Source organism: Acanthochromis polyacanthus, chromosome 1, assembly GCF_021347895.1.
Source record: "Acanthochromis polyacanthus isolate Apoly-LR-REF ecotype Palm Island chromosome 1, KAUST_Apoly_ChrSc, whole genome shotgun sequence".
In the NCBI taxonomy this organism is placed as follows: Eukaryota; Metazoa; Chordata; class Actinopteri; family Pomacentridae; genus Acanthochromis; species Acanthochromis polyacanthus.
Window position 1 is genome coordinate 63,750,995 of NC_067113.1, and position 14,680 is coordinate 63,765,674.

General features: G+C 39.0%; 1 protein-coding gene across 1 annotated transcript in view; it reads left to right on the top strand.

The window, feature by feature from the left end:
• camk1da (calcium/calmodulin-dependent protein kinase 1Da) overlaps window positions 1–14,680 on the top strand; it is a 133,090-nt gene that overhangs the window by 64,709 nt on the left and 53,701 nt on the right. Inside the window, exon 3 of the mRNA XM_051954254.1 lies at window positions 2,012–2,086. Within this exon, the coding sequence (XP_051810214.1) occupies window positions 2,012–2,086 (75 nt within the window). The remainder of the gene's footprint in view (window positions 1–2,011; window positions 2,087–14,680) is intronic.

The window sequence follows — 14,680 nt, forward strand, 5'->3', positions numbered from 1 at the left end:
ACGTCTGTGAAAATGATGAGAATACAAGTACTTGGGTAACACATTCAAATAGCTAGTTTCTGACCATCAATCCCAATCTTAAAGGTGTCCATTATTATCACTAAGGAACGCAGTGGAGTTATGTAACCATCAACGTTGGTCTGTCTGTCTGTCTGTCTGTCTGTCTGTCTGTTAGCAACATTTACTCAAAAACAGACCAATGGATTTGGATGAAATTTTCAGGGAAGGTCAGAAATGACACAAGGATAAAGTGATTAGATTTTGCAGTGATGCAGCTTATAGTCTGGATCCACATATTTGTTAAAGATTTCTGTATCATTGAAAGATAGCAGCACAGCATTACTGTAACCATGACAAAAAGTGAACACTACATCAGCTACCTGCTGATCGTCACATGATTGTTATCCTGCTACAAATCCACCAATTTCGGAATTTTTGGGACTTATCCGTCGGAAATGATACAAGGAACAACTGATTAAATTGTGTGTGTTTCTGAGTCCCATCAATTCCTGCCGCATGCTACATATTTTGGTATCCATGCATAGCGCACACATGCATAACACATGGCTGTGCTCAGAGCAAGGTCATTTGTTATTAAGGATTTCATCCGTCAGAAATGATACGACTGAGCAGCCTTGGTGGAGTACTGCGCTCTAAAAAACAAAGGAAAGCAGCAAATATTAACAGCTGTCAAACTGAAATGAAAATTGAGCTTTATTAATTCCTAAAAAAAAAATCACCTCCTTATTTCAACAGAAGTCAGAGCTAGTCTTATCTGAGCTTAATTTATTGTAATGGAATAAAAAAGGTACAAATACATTCCATGTATCACATGTTTTAGTATGCATTGTATTGCTGCCCATGTGCTCCTGCTGGGTGCAGCGCTAACAGAGAACACATGCAGCAGAAATCCATGAATGAGAGCAACTAACTGCAGCATGAAACCTGTAATATATGAGAGGGTTTTTCTGAATGCAGCCCTGCTCTCCTCTGCCATTACACTCAGGCTGTTTTCTGGCAGCCCTTCATTATCCCAGACAGGGCTTAAATACACACACATTATCCCCTTTCAACCTGTACTCATATGCATGTGTGTGTGAGTCATGTCGCAGCGCTGTGGTTCATCGCCTGCCTGCCGTCACACAGATCACACGCTCCATAATAAGTGTTAGATTCTCACCTGTGCACCTGCTGTGCACAACTGTGTGTGTATGTGTGTGTGAGTTCGTCCAGGGGGAATTACCTCGGTTTACAATGCAAAAGATGATTAACCCACACACAGAATCAATCGTGTTTCTGCATGGTATGAGGGATGAGCACACACACATATGCACACACGGACAAAAAAGCTTGGAAACGCCCTCCTCGCGCTGCTGTAACCATGGAGAAATCAGGAGAGAAGCAGCAGACATGAGCAGAAAATGTGATGGGAGAACAGACAGAGGTTTGAATAAATGTTTGAGAAGAAGATTATCGGTTTAAATTCCTGAGAAGTCTGTGCTGGCAACAAAGTGAACGTTCATTCTCAGTTTTTGAAATTGCAAAGCCATCTAAATTCAGGATAATTTACTGTTTGTTATTGTCTTTCTGGAGAGCGAAGCTGCTCTGGAGCTTTCACGTATATCACGATATTCATCAGTAAACAAGTGCACAATAAAAAATGGTGAAGTTCTCTGTAACCACTAGGTAATATCTATCCGCATGTAAAGATAATGTAATCTGATCAACAGCTCCTAAACAGCCACTAAATGGCCCTTGAGATGAGGCTATTCTGATAGTTGAAAATGAAGTTAAAAAATATTTATGTCTGGATTATGAGCCACATTGGGTAAAAGACCGTCAGGGTAATACTGTGCATTATAAAAACGTGACAGAGAAGCAACATTTCTGCATTTAAAGAGCGGCCATTAGGATTAAAAGCCATTTTGTTCTCTTAATGGCCTGTTGTGTGTTTTTACACATGCTGCGGCTTTGAAATGAGCTTAACTGATGATCTGTCTTTGCTTTGCAGGATCAAGCATGAGAACATTGTGGCACTGGAGGACATCTATGAGAGTCCCGATCACCTCTACCTGATTATGCAGCTGTGAGTCAATACTCTATGTGTATTTGTGTGTTCATCAGAGTAAGAGATGAGAACAGAGACCCCTGAATGATCCCCGTGTCCCTCAGAGACCATATAATCAGGTGATCCAGTGATAGCGAGCTGCATGCACCAGGTTTACACGTTGAAACCTGGTTTTTGTGGCACAAAGCAAGGCTCTCAGTTGCATATTTTCTGCTGTAGCTCTACAAGTATTTTATGCTTTTAATTAATGAGTCAGCGGGGGAGAGATGACAAGTAATCAGCCCTTTTTATCATACTTTAAACATAGAACCTGTGATACAAGCTAGAGGTATGGAAGAAGTGAACACTAGGAGGCACCTTTTCAATATTAATTGCCTTAGAGACCACCAGGTCTGGGTTAAACTGTATGGAGCCCAGCTTCACCTGAGGTTAATTTAGTGCTTTTATTCTACCACGCTGATTAGCTGTTGTTGTTTTTTTAGCTGTAGAGGAGTTTATTCAGAGCAATGCTGTTAGCTGAAAGTACAAAATCGTGTGTCAACATGTCATTACACTTTTTGAAGGTAGTCCCCTACAACAACTAACATTTCAAAAAGAACAAAACATACATAATACTACCATTGGAATGACTACTAATACTTGTATCCCAGTTTAAAGTACTGAAAAGCAAAAAAGTGTAATCCCCTTTTTTGTGTCACAAGGTCTAGTTTAGAGCCATACCTGTAGATATCATGACATGTTGACACACATTTGCAATGCATACATGTAATTATAACATACACATACAAATTATATGTACTAACTTGAATTCAGGGAGCTCTGTAGTAGTTCATGGTTGATTAATTTAAAAATAACAACAGTAATGTTGAATTTTACAGTATCAGTGCAGTGGGATTAAACATGTTAAATTTAATTGTACAATGTCATGTTACAAGCCAAAGAACCTATACCTAAGTTATAACTTAGGTATACCTAAGTTATACAATTACACTTTTTGAAGGTTGTCACCTTTAACAACTAACATTTCAAAAAGAACAAAACATACATAATACTACCATTGGAATGACTACTAATACTTGTATCCCAATTTAAAGTACTGAAAAGCAAAAAACGATTTTGACATTACCCATGCCATTTTGAGTAAGAATATCTCAGTAACTACAAATATAACCCTGCTGTTTTTTGCACAGTGATAGAAGACAGATGGAACTGTCTTGTAGAAAAATTTGGGGTCTCTGGTACCTGTCCCACACTGAGATTTTTGCCACCAAAAATAGCCAATTAAAAATGTTGTCCAACTTTGGGAGCTCATATTTTCCAAACTGAGGTACCTAGAAAGCTCCGGTTTGCTAAGTTATCACACAAGTTTGTGTAGAATGGAACTCAGGGGTGTTAGAACACTTCTGTGCAGTATTTCTAGTACTTTTAAGGTCCCAAACCCCACTCGTGAGTAGGTATCTCTTAATTTTTAGCATTTTTAGCAAGCCCCCATGGCCTGCAGAGTGTAGGGAAACACCTGAGGATGTTTGTGGGGCACTAGCTACACGCAGAGGCCTTGTTTACCAACTCACAGCTCTCTGGTATGTCTAGAGGCTGAGAAATAACCACTGAAAGATGCAAAAAATGCTGGCGAGGCTTTTTATAGCCCAAATTCTGAAAATTTCAGACCCCCACAACTCAGAAACTATTTGAGCTACAGGCCTACAATTTTGCATAGAAAGTACTTTTGTGACTATCTAATGGGATGCAAATTTAGGACTAATTTGAAGATGGTGCGGCAACCACCATCTGGTGAAACCACACGGAATGACCCATATTTGCGATTAATAATGGTTAATAATTTACATAGGGATTTGTCAAAATTGAATGACTGATTCATAAAACACCATATACAGTATGTGCCAAAAATTCATAATACCTCATCCTCTGTTTTTCTCACTTTTAATCTTATTTTTCTGCCCACCCACCCATCAACACAAACGCGCACATGAAAAGCCCACCCGTCCTCCCACGCACACAAACAAACCACACAGCTACTGCACAAGGTCTCTGTTACATCAGTACCATCCTGGCTTTGATGGTCAGCAGTACAGGAAAAGCTGGATCGCCTGTGGTTCACCCATGGGTGCCCTACTAACCTCCTCTTCAAGGGTAAAGCTGCTTACATAAGCGCAAAAGTTGGTCTGGAAGTTTGGCACTCGTGGTGGAAACAATTTGGTCCGTTTCAGGTGGAAGTCACGGCCGCAGATTACACAACGGTGGCTGTTTACAAGCTGATGTCAGCAGATTATCTGTTCACCAACCACATACACTACCGCTCAAGAGTTTGGGGTTTTCCATGAAAACTCACACTTTTTATGTGCCAACATAACTGAACAAGGGTTTTCTAATCATCAATGAGCCTTTCAACACCATTAGCTAACACAATGTAGCATTAGAACACAGGAGTGATGGTTGCTGGAAATGTTCCTCTGTACCCCTATGGAGATATTCCATTAAAAATCAGTCATTTCCAGATAGAATAGTCATTTACCACATTAACAATGTTTACATTGGATTTATCATTCATTTAATATTATCTTCACTGAAAAAAAATGTTTTCCTTTCAAATCTAAGGACATTTCTAAGTGACCCCAAACCTTTGAATGGTACTGTATGTTTAGATGCTTCCGTTTCTGTACCAAAAACGGGAAGCTACAAGTTTGCTCTTGCACTAGAAAACAAAACTTTTGATTTAGGGAATGGATTCATAAGTAAATATTTTGGTTTGGAATGATACTATCTTGTTATTATTACCAGAAGAACTGCAGCATTGCTTTTGGAAATGAGACAATTCCCAGCAAAGACCCAGAGCCAGACTTACTGACTCATGTTAAAGCCTACATGACCTACTTACAGAGATGAGCACTGCTCCACTGTATCGATCAGTGATGTACAACCATCATTTACTGCATGCATTTGAAATAATTTAATTTATTATTTGAAATTTCCAAAAATGAAAAAAACATAAATGACAAACGCTTGCTCAGTTACTTACAGATTGACCTGGTGTCTTATATTTACATCATGTAGGAGCTCTGACATAATCTATTAAAACATTGGATGACTGTTCCGTTCTTCAGGCCCTGGACTATTTTTCAAAACTCCCCAAATTTAGTCGACAACAGCTGCAGCATTGCAGGGCCCAGCTGAACAACCTTGGGCTCTAAGAGACACATGAGAGATTGGAAATGCAATCAGTTTTCTTATCCTTATCGCCAGGCCAAAGCGAGACTTGAAAAACTCAAAGTAAATATTGACATTTCTACTTAACAGCCTTATAACAATGAGTCAGGGACACTTGAATTTGTCACCCACAACTACAACAGAAATGCAACAGAAATAAAGCAGAACAAATGCTGCATCCGTTTCTCTCATAGTAGTACAAGTGGCAACCTTCAAAAATCGCACTGGTTGCATTTTTATTGCAGATATGGCCATGATCCCAGAAAAAGAACCTTTACATCAAACTAAGTATGATATATTTATCTATATAATGAAAAGGGAGTCAAATTAATTCACAGCCACTGGCTATAAAGGCATACAGCATATCAGGAATGTTACAGTAACGCTGATACCATGAAGGAGAACAGCAATGTTACAAACTACAAACAGGAACTGACGACACACATTTGTAACCATGATATAATTATAGATGTTAAAGTGTAGCTGCAACATGAAGGCAGTGATTTGACTCAGTTTTACAGTAGAATCTATGTAGCGTTTTCAAACAAAAGCCATCATTAACTACTATTGTATCATACCAAATGTGGATTTAGCAATGAAACCACTCTGTGTATTTAATTAAGCAATATATAGTTTTGCTTTGTTTTTTTGCCCCTTAATTTGACTTTTCATCTGTTAGGAAGAATGTGTTATTTCATCTTTATGATGTTTCCATGTCAAATTTTCATCTCTGCTTCCTGCTTAGCTCACTAGGAAGCTAAAATAATGATAATAGCTGCTTGAAGAAATCATCACATCCAAGTCACATGCGGTCAGGTCTCCTCTGGCATTCAAATGGTAAATGAAGAAATAAATTCAGCCATTCACAGAGCTGAATTCCTTCCCCATGTCTGCTGTTACATCATGTCAAATCCCCCGTTGGCCATCCTCCAGTCTGAGGCCTTAACACAGATTAAGCTGTTTACCTACAATAACCTTCTGATTAAGTTTTCTGTTGTCATGAATAAACCTGTTAAGAGTATTTCTGTTTCATGGCCAGCTGCTGCCACTGGTGTGTTTGTTTACTACTGTTTGTTACAGGAGAAAGAAAGGATAATCCCTGTTTATCTTATTGAGGAATAAGTTGCATTGCAGGTTAAAACTTTTAGAATGATTAATTGTGTCTGGGGAATTAACATTAAGCATTGAAATGTTCCCATTAGGCATAAAGAAAAGAAACAGCAACACATTAACGAGGTGAAAGTTGAGAATCAAGACTGGCTTGATTTCTACTTGATATCTGACTGAGGCTTTATAATGCATGTTTTAAACCATCAATAATAAATTAACCAGATGGCTCTGACTGTACCTGCAACTTAATCTTGAAAGCAAAATATTCTGACAGACAGTAACAGAAAAGACCCCACCTTTGAACCCTCATCCTCCCCCACACCTCCCTCTATCCTTCATCCATCTTTTCTCTCTTCTCTCTCACCATCTGCCTCCCGCATCTTTCACTTCGTTGCTTTCTTTCTTCTCACACCTTACTTCCATCATCCTCACCTTTTCGCCTTCCTCCTGCTCACTTTCAGGTTTTTCTTTCTTCCCATCCTTTTTTTCCAGGTGCCATCTGTTCATGGAACACTGGTCTGTTTCCATAGTTACAGGGTCAAAGGTAGCACATGGGTTATAACATTTCAGGATAACCTCGAGATTTACAGCAGGTGGCATTATCAGCATAATGCAATGGCCAAAAACATAAAATGTGAAGTAGCCGCAGCTCTATTTAGTGGGTTGAACTGAATGAATATGTCAATAATAAATACTTCACAGATGAACCAGAGCTGAAGCTATTACAGCATTTATGTAAGCTGTTTGCCATTATGGAGTAAATGCATGGATTTTTAAATACACAGCGAATGCTATTGAACAAGTTCCTGTTTTCAGTTTTTTTAAAAAAAGCTTTAAGAAAGCCACCATACATTGCCTTCCCAGTGATGATGGAATATTTAGCAGGTAAAGAGTGTGATATTTCCCCTACGAGTTGGGTGGAGAATAATCAGACCTAAAAAGAAAGTAAATATTGGACTTAAATTTGCCACGACCAAAACGTGATCGCTAATGTTGCTCTGCTAACACGTTCACCACATCAGTTTAATAAGATTATATGTCAGTGATACGTTTCGCTTGTTGTTTTACCCTGAAGTCACCAAAAAATAACTGAATTCAGATTTAAACATGCACTAATAAGATGTTTATATGGACATAATAACAGATTGGATGAGTATACTTACTAGTTACTCCGCCAATGAACACGGCAGAGTTATGTGACGATTGGTCTTGTTTTGTCTGTCTGTCTGTTAGCAACATTACTCAAAAATGGACTAAGGGATTTGGATGAAATTTTCAGGGAAGGTCAGAAATGACACAAGGACCAAGTGTTCAGATTTTGGCAGTGATGCCGCTTATAGTCTGGATCCATGGATTCATTAAAAATTTCTTTCTCTCTGCCAGACAGCGGCTCAGCAAATATTACGGGTAACACCGTCACGACCGAATATTCGGATATTCGGGTCCAACCCTAGCGCTTTTCTTGTTATTTTAGTCATGACCTCCACATAATTCTGTTTGGATCATGAAGTCTTCATCAGCTCCAAAGTAGTTTTTAGTATGTTTTAGCTTGACATTCGAAAAAAAAACATGACTGCAACTTTAATCAGGTTGTAACTCATTGAGAGCCCTTAAGCTAATCTGAGAAAATCATCCAGAACCTTTATTGACTCATTCTTATACAACATTTTTATATTTTGCTTAAGCGCTGCTTGTTTTATTCAGCTCTTTTACTATTTTCACAGCCCTCTTCTACGCACCTGCATGTTTTATGTGCAGAGAACTGAGACCAACAACCATCACTGTGGAAAAAATGGTAAAATATAAAAGACATTAAAAGCATGAAAGCATCAGAGGAGAGAATAGTTCAAACACTCTTTTAATCTGGCATCAGTGCTGCAGACCGTTCATCTGCAGGCAACACTTAGCGCTGTATCTTTATCGCTATACATGATATCTGTTTTAGTGTAATACATTGATGTCCAGTCTTCTTAATATATGGTGGCCACAAAATTTTATTTTCCAAGCACTAACTCTGCAGTGCTTCTGCAAACATGTGGCTGAGAGTAAAACTTGTATAATAGCTGTTTTGGTACCAATCAGTAAGCAACCTCATTTGTTATCTTTATGTGCATTTACTGAAATGTCACTTCTTTTTTTCAGCGGACAGAAATCTCATTTAGGTAACAAGGATTTTTGAGTATTTTCTATGTAATTGCAGTGTGGCAGATCGATGCAGCACGACAGCGTTTCCTTCGCTCCCCTTCATCACAGCTTGTCTTACATAACTTCGACCGCAGGGTGGCAATCAGTCCGTGCGGTTAGGAAAATCGATGCAACCGAGTGCAACGAGGGCTTTATATTGATGCTGTTTGTATTGTGAATTGGGTATTGGTAAGAATATAAAAACACATTAGACGACGGAACAATTTGACGTTAAACAAAAGCAAAACGTATTTAACTAATGAAGTTACTTATGAGTTTGTTGGTGCAGTTTTCAGCGGGCTTTTGGAACACTACCTTCTATTCAGTTTCTTGTTGAATGATAGGAAGCCTTTAGGTGTCCAGTAAATAATGTGGGTGTTTATAGGTAGAAGGTAGAGCTGCACAATTATGACCAGTAACAGTCGTTTTGAATAAGACTTTAAATAAGGTTCTTGGAGTTCTCCAGAATTCAGTGCATCTCCTAAAGGACAAAATATAAATTCGGTTTTACGTAAAACACCTCCTTGTGCTTATCTCCCAATTGATGGACGATGTAGTTTACCAGTGTTCCTTCAACGCCTCATATGCAGGTTACAGTAGATGCTAGTTAGGTAGCTGTGCACAGAGAAGCCTCTAGTCTCCACTCAGACGTCTGTGTAACTAAAAATGACTTAGAAAAGAGTGAAATAAGGTGTTCTGATGTCAGATATACTGAAGTTTAAATTAAATGCTGTTAAGTACATTGGTTATTTTCTATTAGCAGCATTTTCTGTGTTGCATTTTTGGAGTCAGCATTGCAGTTGATCAAATTATTTTAATTGTGGGAAGTCAAAATCCTGATGACGGTTGACATCTGATTAAATGTGAAGCCTGTGAATAATTTCAAGTCATTTTTATTGTTGGGTTTTTGGTGGAGTGATAATGTAGTTGTATTTTCAGAATCAACTTTATTGGCATTGCACACTTTCATATACAATGAATTTTTTCTCCAAGCTGCTCTGCCAATGGCAGCATCAGGGCATCGCCACTGTATGGCGCGCCTACTTGAGGAAAAAAGAAAAAAAAAAGAAGAAAAATGGCATCGGGGGAGGGATAGCAGAAGGTAAATGAAAAAAAAGGTTCATGAAACAAAATGAAGCCTCCAAGGATGGGAAAATTAAATTTGAGAAGGAACCTGAAAAGAAAAGAAACCCGCAAACAGGCAAAGCATAACACTAGACAAGGTTAACTGGGGTAAGGGTGAAGGGTACTGGGACGGGGAGCTCAGTCCAGGAGTCAGTCACCTATGCAGCTGCTGCACCATCCCTGGCGCGCTGCATGCACGAGATCCCTACCTACTGTACGTCGCGGGTGGGAAGCGTCTGGGGGGGGGGGGGCAGATATCTCAACTCTTTTGACTTCCATCTTGATACAACTTCACTGGAGAAAAAAAATTGTATTAAGGACACCTGCCTATAAGGTAGAACTTTCAGTTTATTTAATGGAATTTTTCACTCCGACATGTAAACGTCTCTAAAGATCATGAAACCGAGTGTAACAGAACTTATGCAAAGCCTGGTATGTGTTAGCCTGCAGTTGTTTTTTTAAAACAATTCTTTAAAATGGGAAACACAGACTGATTAGACTTTTATTGTGAGTTTATTTGCCACATACACAAATTTAAAGCGAGAAATATGCCTAAATAAGACCTAATTATTGTGTCATTGCTTAATAGCTGTCTAGCTGTGTTAATCAGGTTATGTTTACACAAATTAGAAGTTTAATATAATTACAGTAATTGTAGTGTTTACGTGAGAGTTTGCACACTGTTGCCGTAATCTGATTTAAGTGATCGTGTAAATAAAACAAGGTGTGGATGGAATAAAAGGAGGCATAAATGCTGCAGTGGGGTTTTCCTTCCATGATCACAGAAGCTCAATAGCTCACATCTCTGACTGCTGTGATTAGTAGAAGATCGTAATGGCTCTCCATCTCTGCTGTGGTGAACACACACACACACACACACACACACACACACACACACACACACACACACACACACACACACACTGTGTATTCCTATCCTTGTGGGGACCTACCATTGACTCCCATTCATATCTAACCCCTAACCCTTACCCTAACCCTAACCTTAACCCAGACCAAAACAATGCCTAACCCTAAAGAAACGTTTTTGCACTTTTACTTTTTTCAGTAACAACAACATGGCCAAGAAAACACTGTTTCCCCTCATGGGGACCCAAATGAGGTCCCCACAAATGACATTTCTTTTGGTTTTCCTATGGTTGTGAGGACATTAGGTCCCCACAACCCCTATAATTACCCGCCCACACACACACACACTTGAGAATAAGACTTGCTGTCAGCTAAGATGCACAACCACTGTCTTGAGAGGGCAATAAGATTGTCTCTCTATAAATGAACGATCTGACAGAGAGGAAATGGATGGAGGAGCACTGAAAAGGTTGGAGGGAAGAGTGTTTCAGCTTTTATTCTGCAAGAAGGTTTTTGTCCTGTTAGCACTGATCTGATGATTGGCAGAACCTGGCAGCATGTCACAGATTTCAGTGTTCGCGCTGAGTTAACCCGTTAAGCTTCAGTGTTCCGCCCGCGGAACACTTTGAGATCTGCATAAGCATTTCCTTAAATGTCTGAAGCTGCAAATGCGATTATACAAACACTATACACCGATGAAAGCTTAGATTCTCATGAATCCGCCGGTATAAACCACTTTCAGATGTGATTACCATAGCGGGTAATATAAACACATTTGTCCGACAAACAACAAATATCCATCCGTCCGTTCTCTGTACATGGCTTTAACGTACACAGCGCGACTCACATTTGCGGGTTCATTATTACACACAGATGAAAATATTCCACAAAAAAACGGCCATAATCCAACCTTGGACATCCAGACGAAACAAGCCAGTAAAATATTTTGTCCAAAACATGTCTTGAAGTCGGTATATAATCCACGAATAGGTCGTTGTCGAGGAAATGCACCTCGCGATGCGCATCCAATATTCCCTGTATTTCTCGTCATATTTTTATTTACAAATAAAATATTAGCGATTTTTTTGTACTGAAAATGGCTGGAATTGACTGCACCTTATAGGGCTATAGGTTGGCAAGGGCTAAACTAAAGATCCACACTTGGATATTGAGTGTGATTAGAAAACGTACATTACCTGTGAGTGTGTTTGAGGTGGTCACAGACGTTGTCGATGACATTCACTGCTTTCAGCCCTTTTAAACACAATCTCTCGGCATCGTGATGCATTGCCAGTTTGAGTAGAGAGTTTTCCTGAGAAGCAGCACATGGCTGACTGCCAAGTGCAGGTAATGCATCTTTTTTACAACTAAATTCACCTTTCTGGACATATTGAATTACCTTTGGGCATGAAACATGATTTTATTTGTCATGATAGCAATCTGTAAATACCCATCTGCCTTCAAATGCCATTGATGTGCCATGTATGAACTGAAAATAGAATTTATTTCATTTAGTTATTGACCTTCTACATGCAAAAGCAACTGCTGACTAAGAAAAACGTTTTTTTTGTCTGATGTCGCCCTTTAACATTTAACCCTCATGTTGTCCTTACCAAAAAATGTTGTTGCCTTGTCTGAAAAAAGTCCAAAAATTCAGAAAAAAATTCCCCAAATTTATAAAAATTTGCAAAATCTTCAGGAAGAAAATTCATGAAAAGTTTTCCTCAAAAGTTTTTTTTTTTTAAGTAAAAAATCCCCCAATTTGACAGCGAGATTCACTGGATTTTGGTTGGTTTTTTTCTGAATGTTGTTCAAAATTTTTTAATTTGTTTTTTCGCACCAAAAAATGTTCAAAATTTTCCTAAAAAAATTTTGAAAATGTGGAAGTTTTCAATGTGAAAATATATATATTTTTTCCCTCATTTTAAAAAATTTAAAACGGGTCAATTTGACCCGCAGGATGACAGGAGGGTTAACCCAAACCACCTCGTTTTCATCATGCTGGATCAACATGTCTACTTCGATTATAATTCAAAATGCAGAGTTCCAGCTTCATTTGGAGGGAGACACCAGTGAAGGAGTGACAAAAATAGACAGTTGTGAAGTTTTAATTATGTAAATTATGTGTTTAGTGTGTCACTGTCCAACAAACTTGCAAAACAGAAAGTTTCATTGATCACATATCAGCTGGTTGTCAATATACCACTAAAGTGAAGAGAAATGTAGATATATGGGGTTGTGAAATTTTAGTCATCAATATATCCCATACGAAATCTGTAATTTGTCTACCTGCCCAACATAGGCAGTGACTTAGTCCTTTGCACTGCTGTGTTGGCACCACCTACAGACTGGGTTTGAAAGTGAAGCCAATGCTGAAGTGACCTGCAGTCTTTCTAATAACCAGCAGAGGGCGGCACCTCTGGTGGAAAAAAGAAGTCAGATTGTATTAAAATCTATGAGAAATTACCTTAATTTTCACTTGATTTTTTACCTTCGTAAACATTTTTTGTATGAGTTTCTTGACTTAAACACTAGAATCTCCTTTATTACAGCATTTTTTTTTCATTTTGTAAATTATGGTCCCATTTAGTTCTCAGTCAGATCTCTGATCAAAATAGAACTTCTAACATTTATCCTTCAGTGTTGATAGGTTACTGCATGCAATGTTTCAGGGGGCATCAGAAAGAATATCTGATCTGATCATTGCCCGAACCAATTATCAGTTTATCCTAAATACACACAAACTGGGTTTGCATTTATACTGCCAGTTGCAAGTTCTTCAGTTCTAAAATCTGACTTTTATTTGAAGTTGAATAGGAAGTCATAAATATTGACCAAAGGTGGTTGTTGTCCAACAGAAGCCTCTTAACAGATATAAGTTTCGCCAGGAATTGAAACAAGTATTTTTTCATAAATATGTTGAGCTTCTTAAGGTTCTGTCGTTACTGTTATTGGTAGGTGTTTTGTTGAAATCCCCACACTTCATGAGCAAATCTAACAGCTGAATCAGAACTTCCAGGTGAATCCGGCTCCAGCTGGGAAATCCTGCTTAAATGGAGCGAAGGCCACAAGAGGCAGCAATATGACGCTGAACCTCGAGCATATGATAAACAACAGCAGGTGGTGAAGATTATTTATTATTTTAGAGATGAAATACCAGCTCAACCGACATTAAACCCAGTAGGAGATGTTGTTTTCAGATTCTGTGATCTTTGACCTCCGCGCTGTTAGATCCTTGAAGATCGTGTTTATTAAGATTTCTGAAATGGTAGAAGATGAGTGGCAGCTCGGCAAGCCTTTTCCCGCTGTGTGTTTATGAGTGAATATGTGTGACATTGTGGTAATTGGGTGCGTGCTGTATATGTTGGCCTTTGATGTGTGTGACCTTGTGTCTTTGTGTTTTCCATGCTTGTCTTTGATCATGTCTGTGCATTTGCTTTTTATGTTTTTATCTGTGTGTGTGTTTGTGGTCGTGCCCTTGCATCTGTATATCTGTGCTTGTGTGGGAGCTCCTGTCTGATTGCCATGGTCTCCTTACGCAAACGCTTATGCAACCATGCAGCCTGGTGGCTGATCTCCCTTTGCCATGCTTGTGTGTGTGTGTGTGTGTGTGTGTGTGTGTGTGTGTGTGTGTGTGTGTGTGTGTGTGTGTGTGTGTGTGTGTGTGTGTGTGTGTGTGTGTGTGTGTGTGTGTGTGTGTGTGTGTGTGTGTGTGTAGCCCGTTCTTGTCGTTCCCAGACATGACTTCCTCTGAAACTGAACGAGTGGCTGCCCTCTTTGAAGAGAGAGGGAGAGAGGATTAGCAATGAATTCTGATCTCTTTTTTTCAGAAACTTCATTAGAGTTTAACTTCCACAGGCTCTAATCTGATCTGTCGCCGTGACGACGCCCCACAGTCACACCGGGCATCTGCGTTGTGCATGTTTGCCCTTATGAATACTCATGTGTTGTTGTGTGTGCGTTTGTGGACACTGCTTCACTTTATGGTTGTGTGAAGTTTGAGTTTTTTCTTTCATAATTGTTTAAAGCATGAAGTATAAACATGATGTATACATAAGAAACTACAAGGCTGCTTACTGTTTCAACTTGTGTCACTGCTAC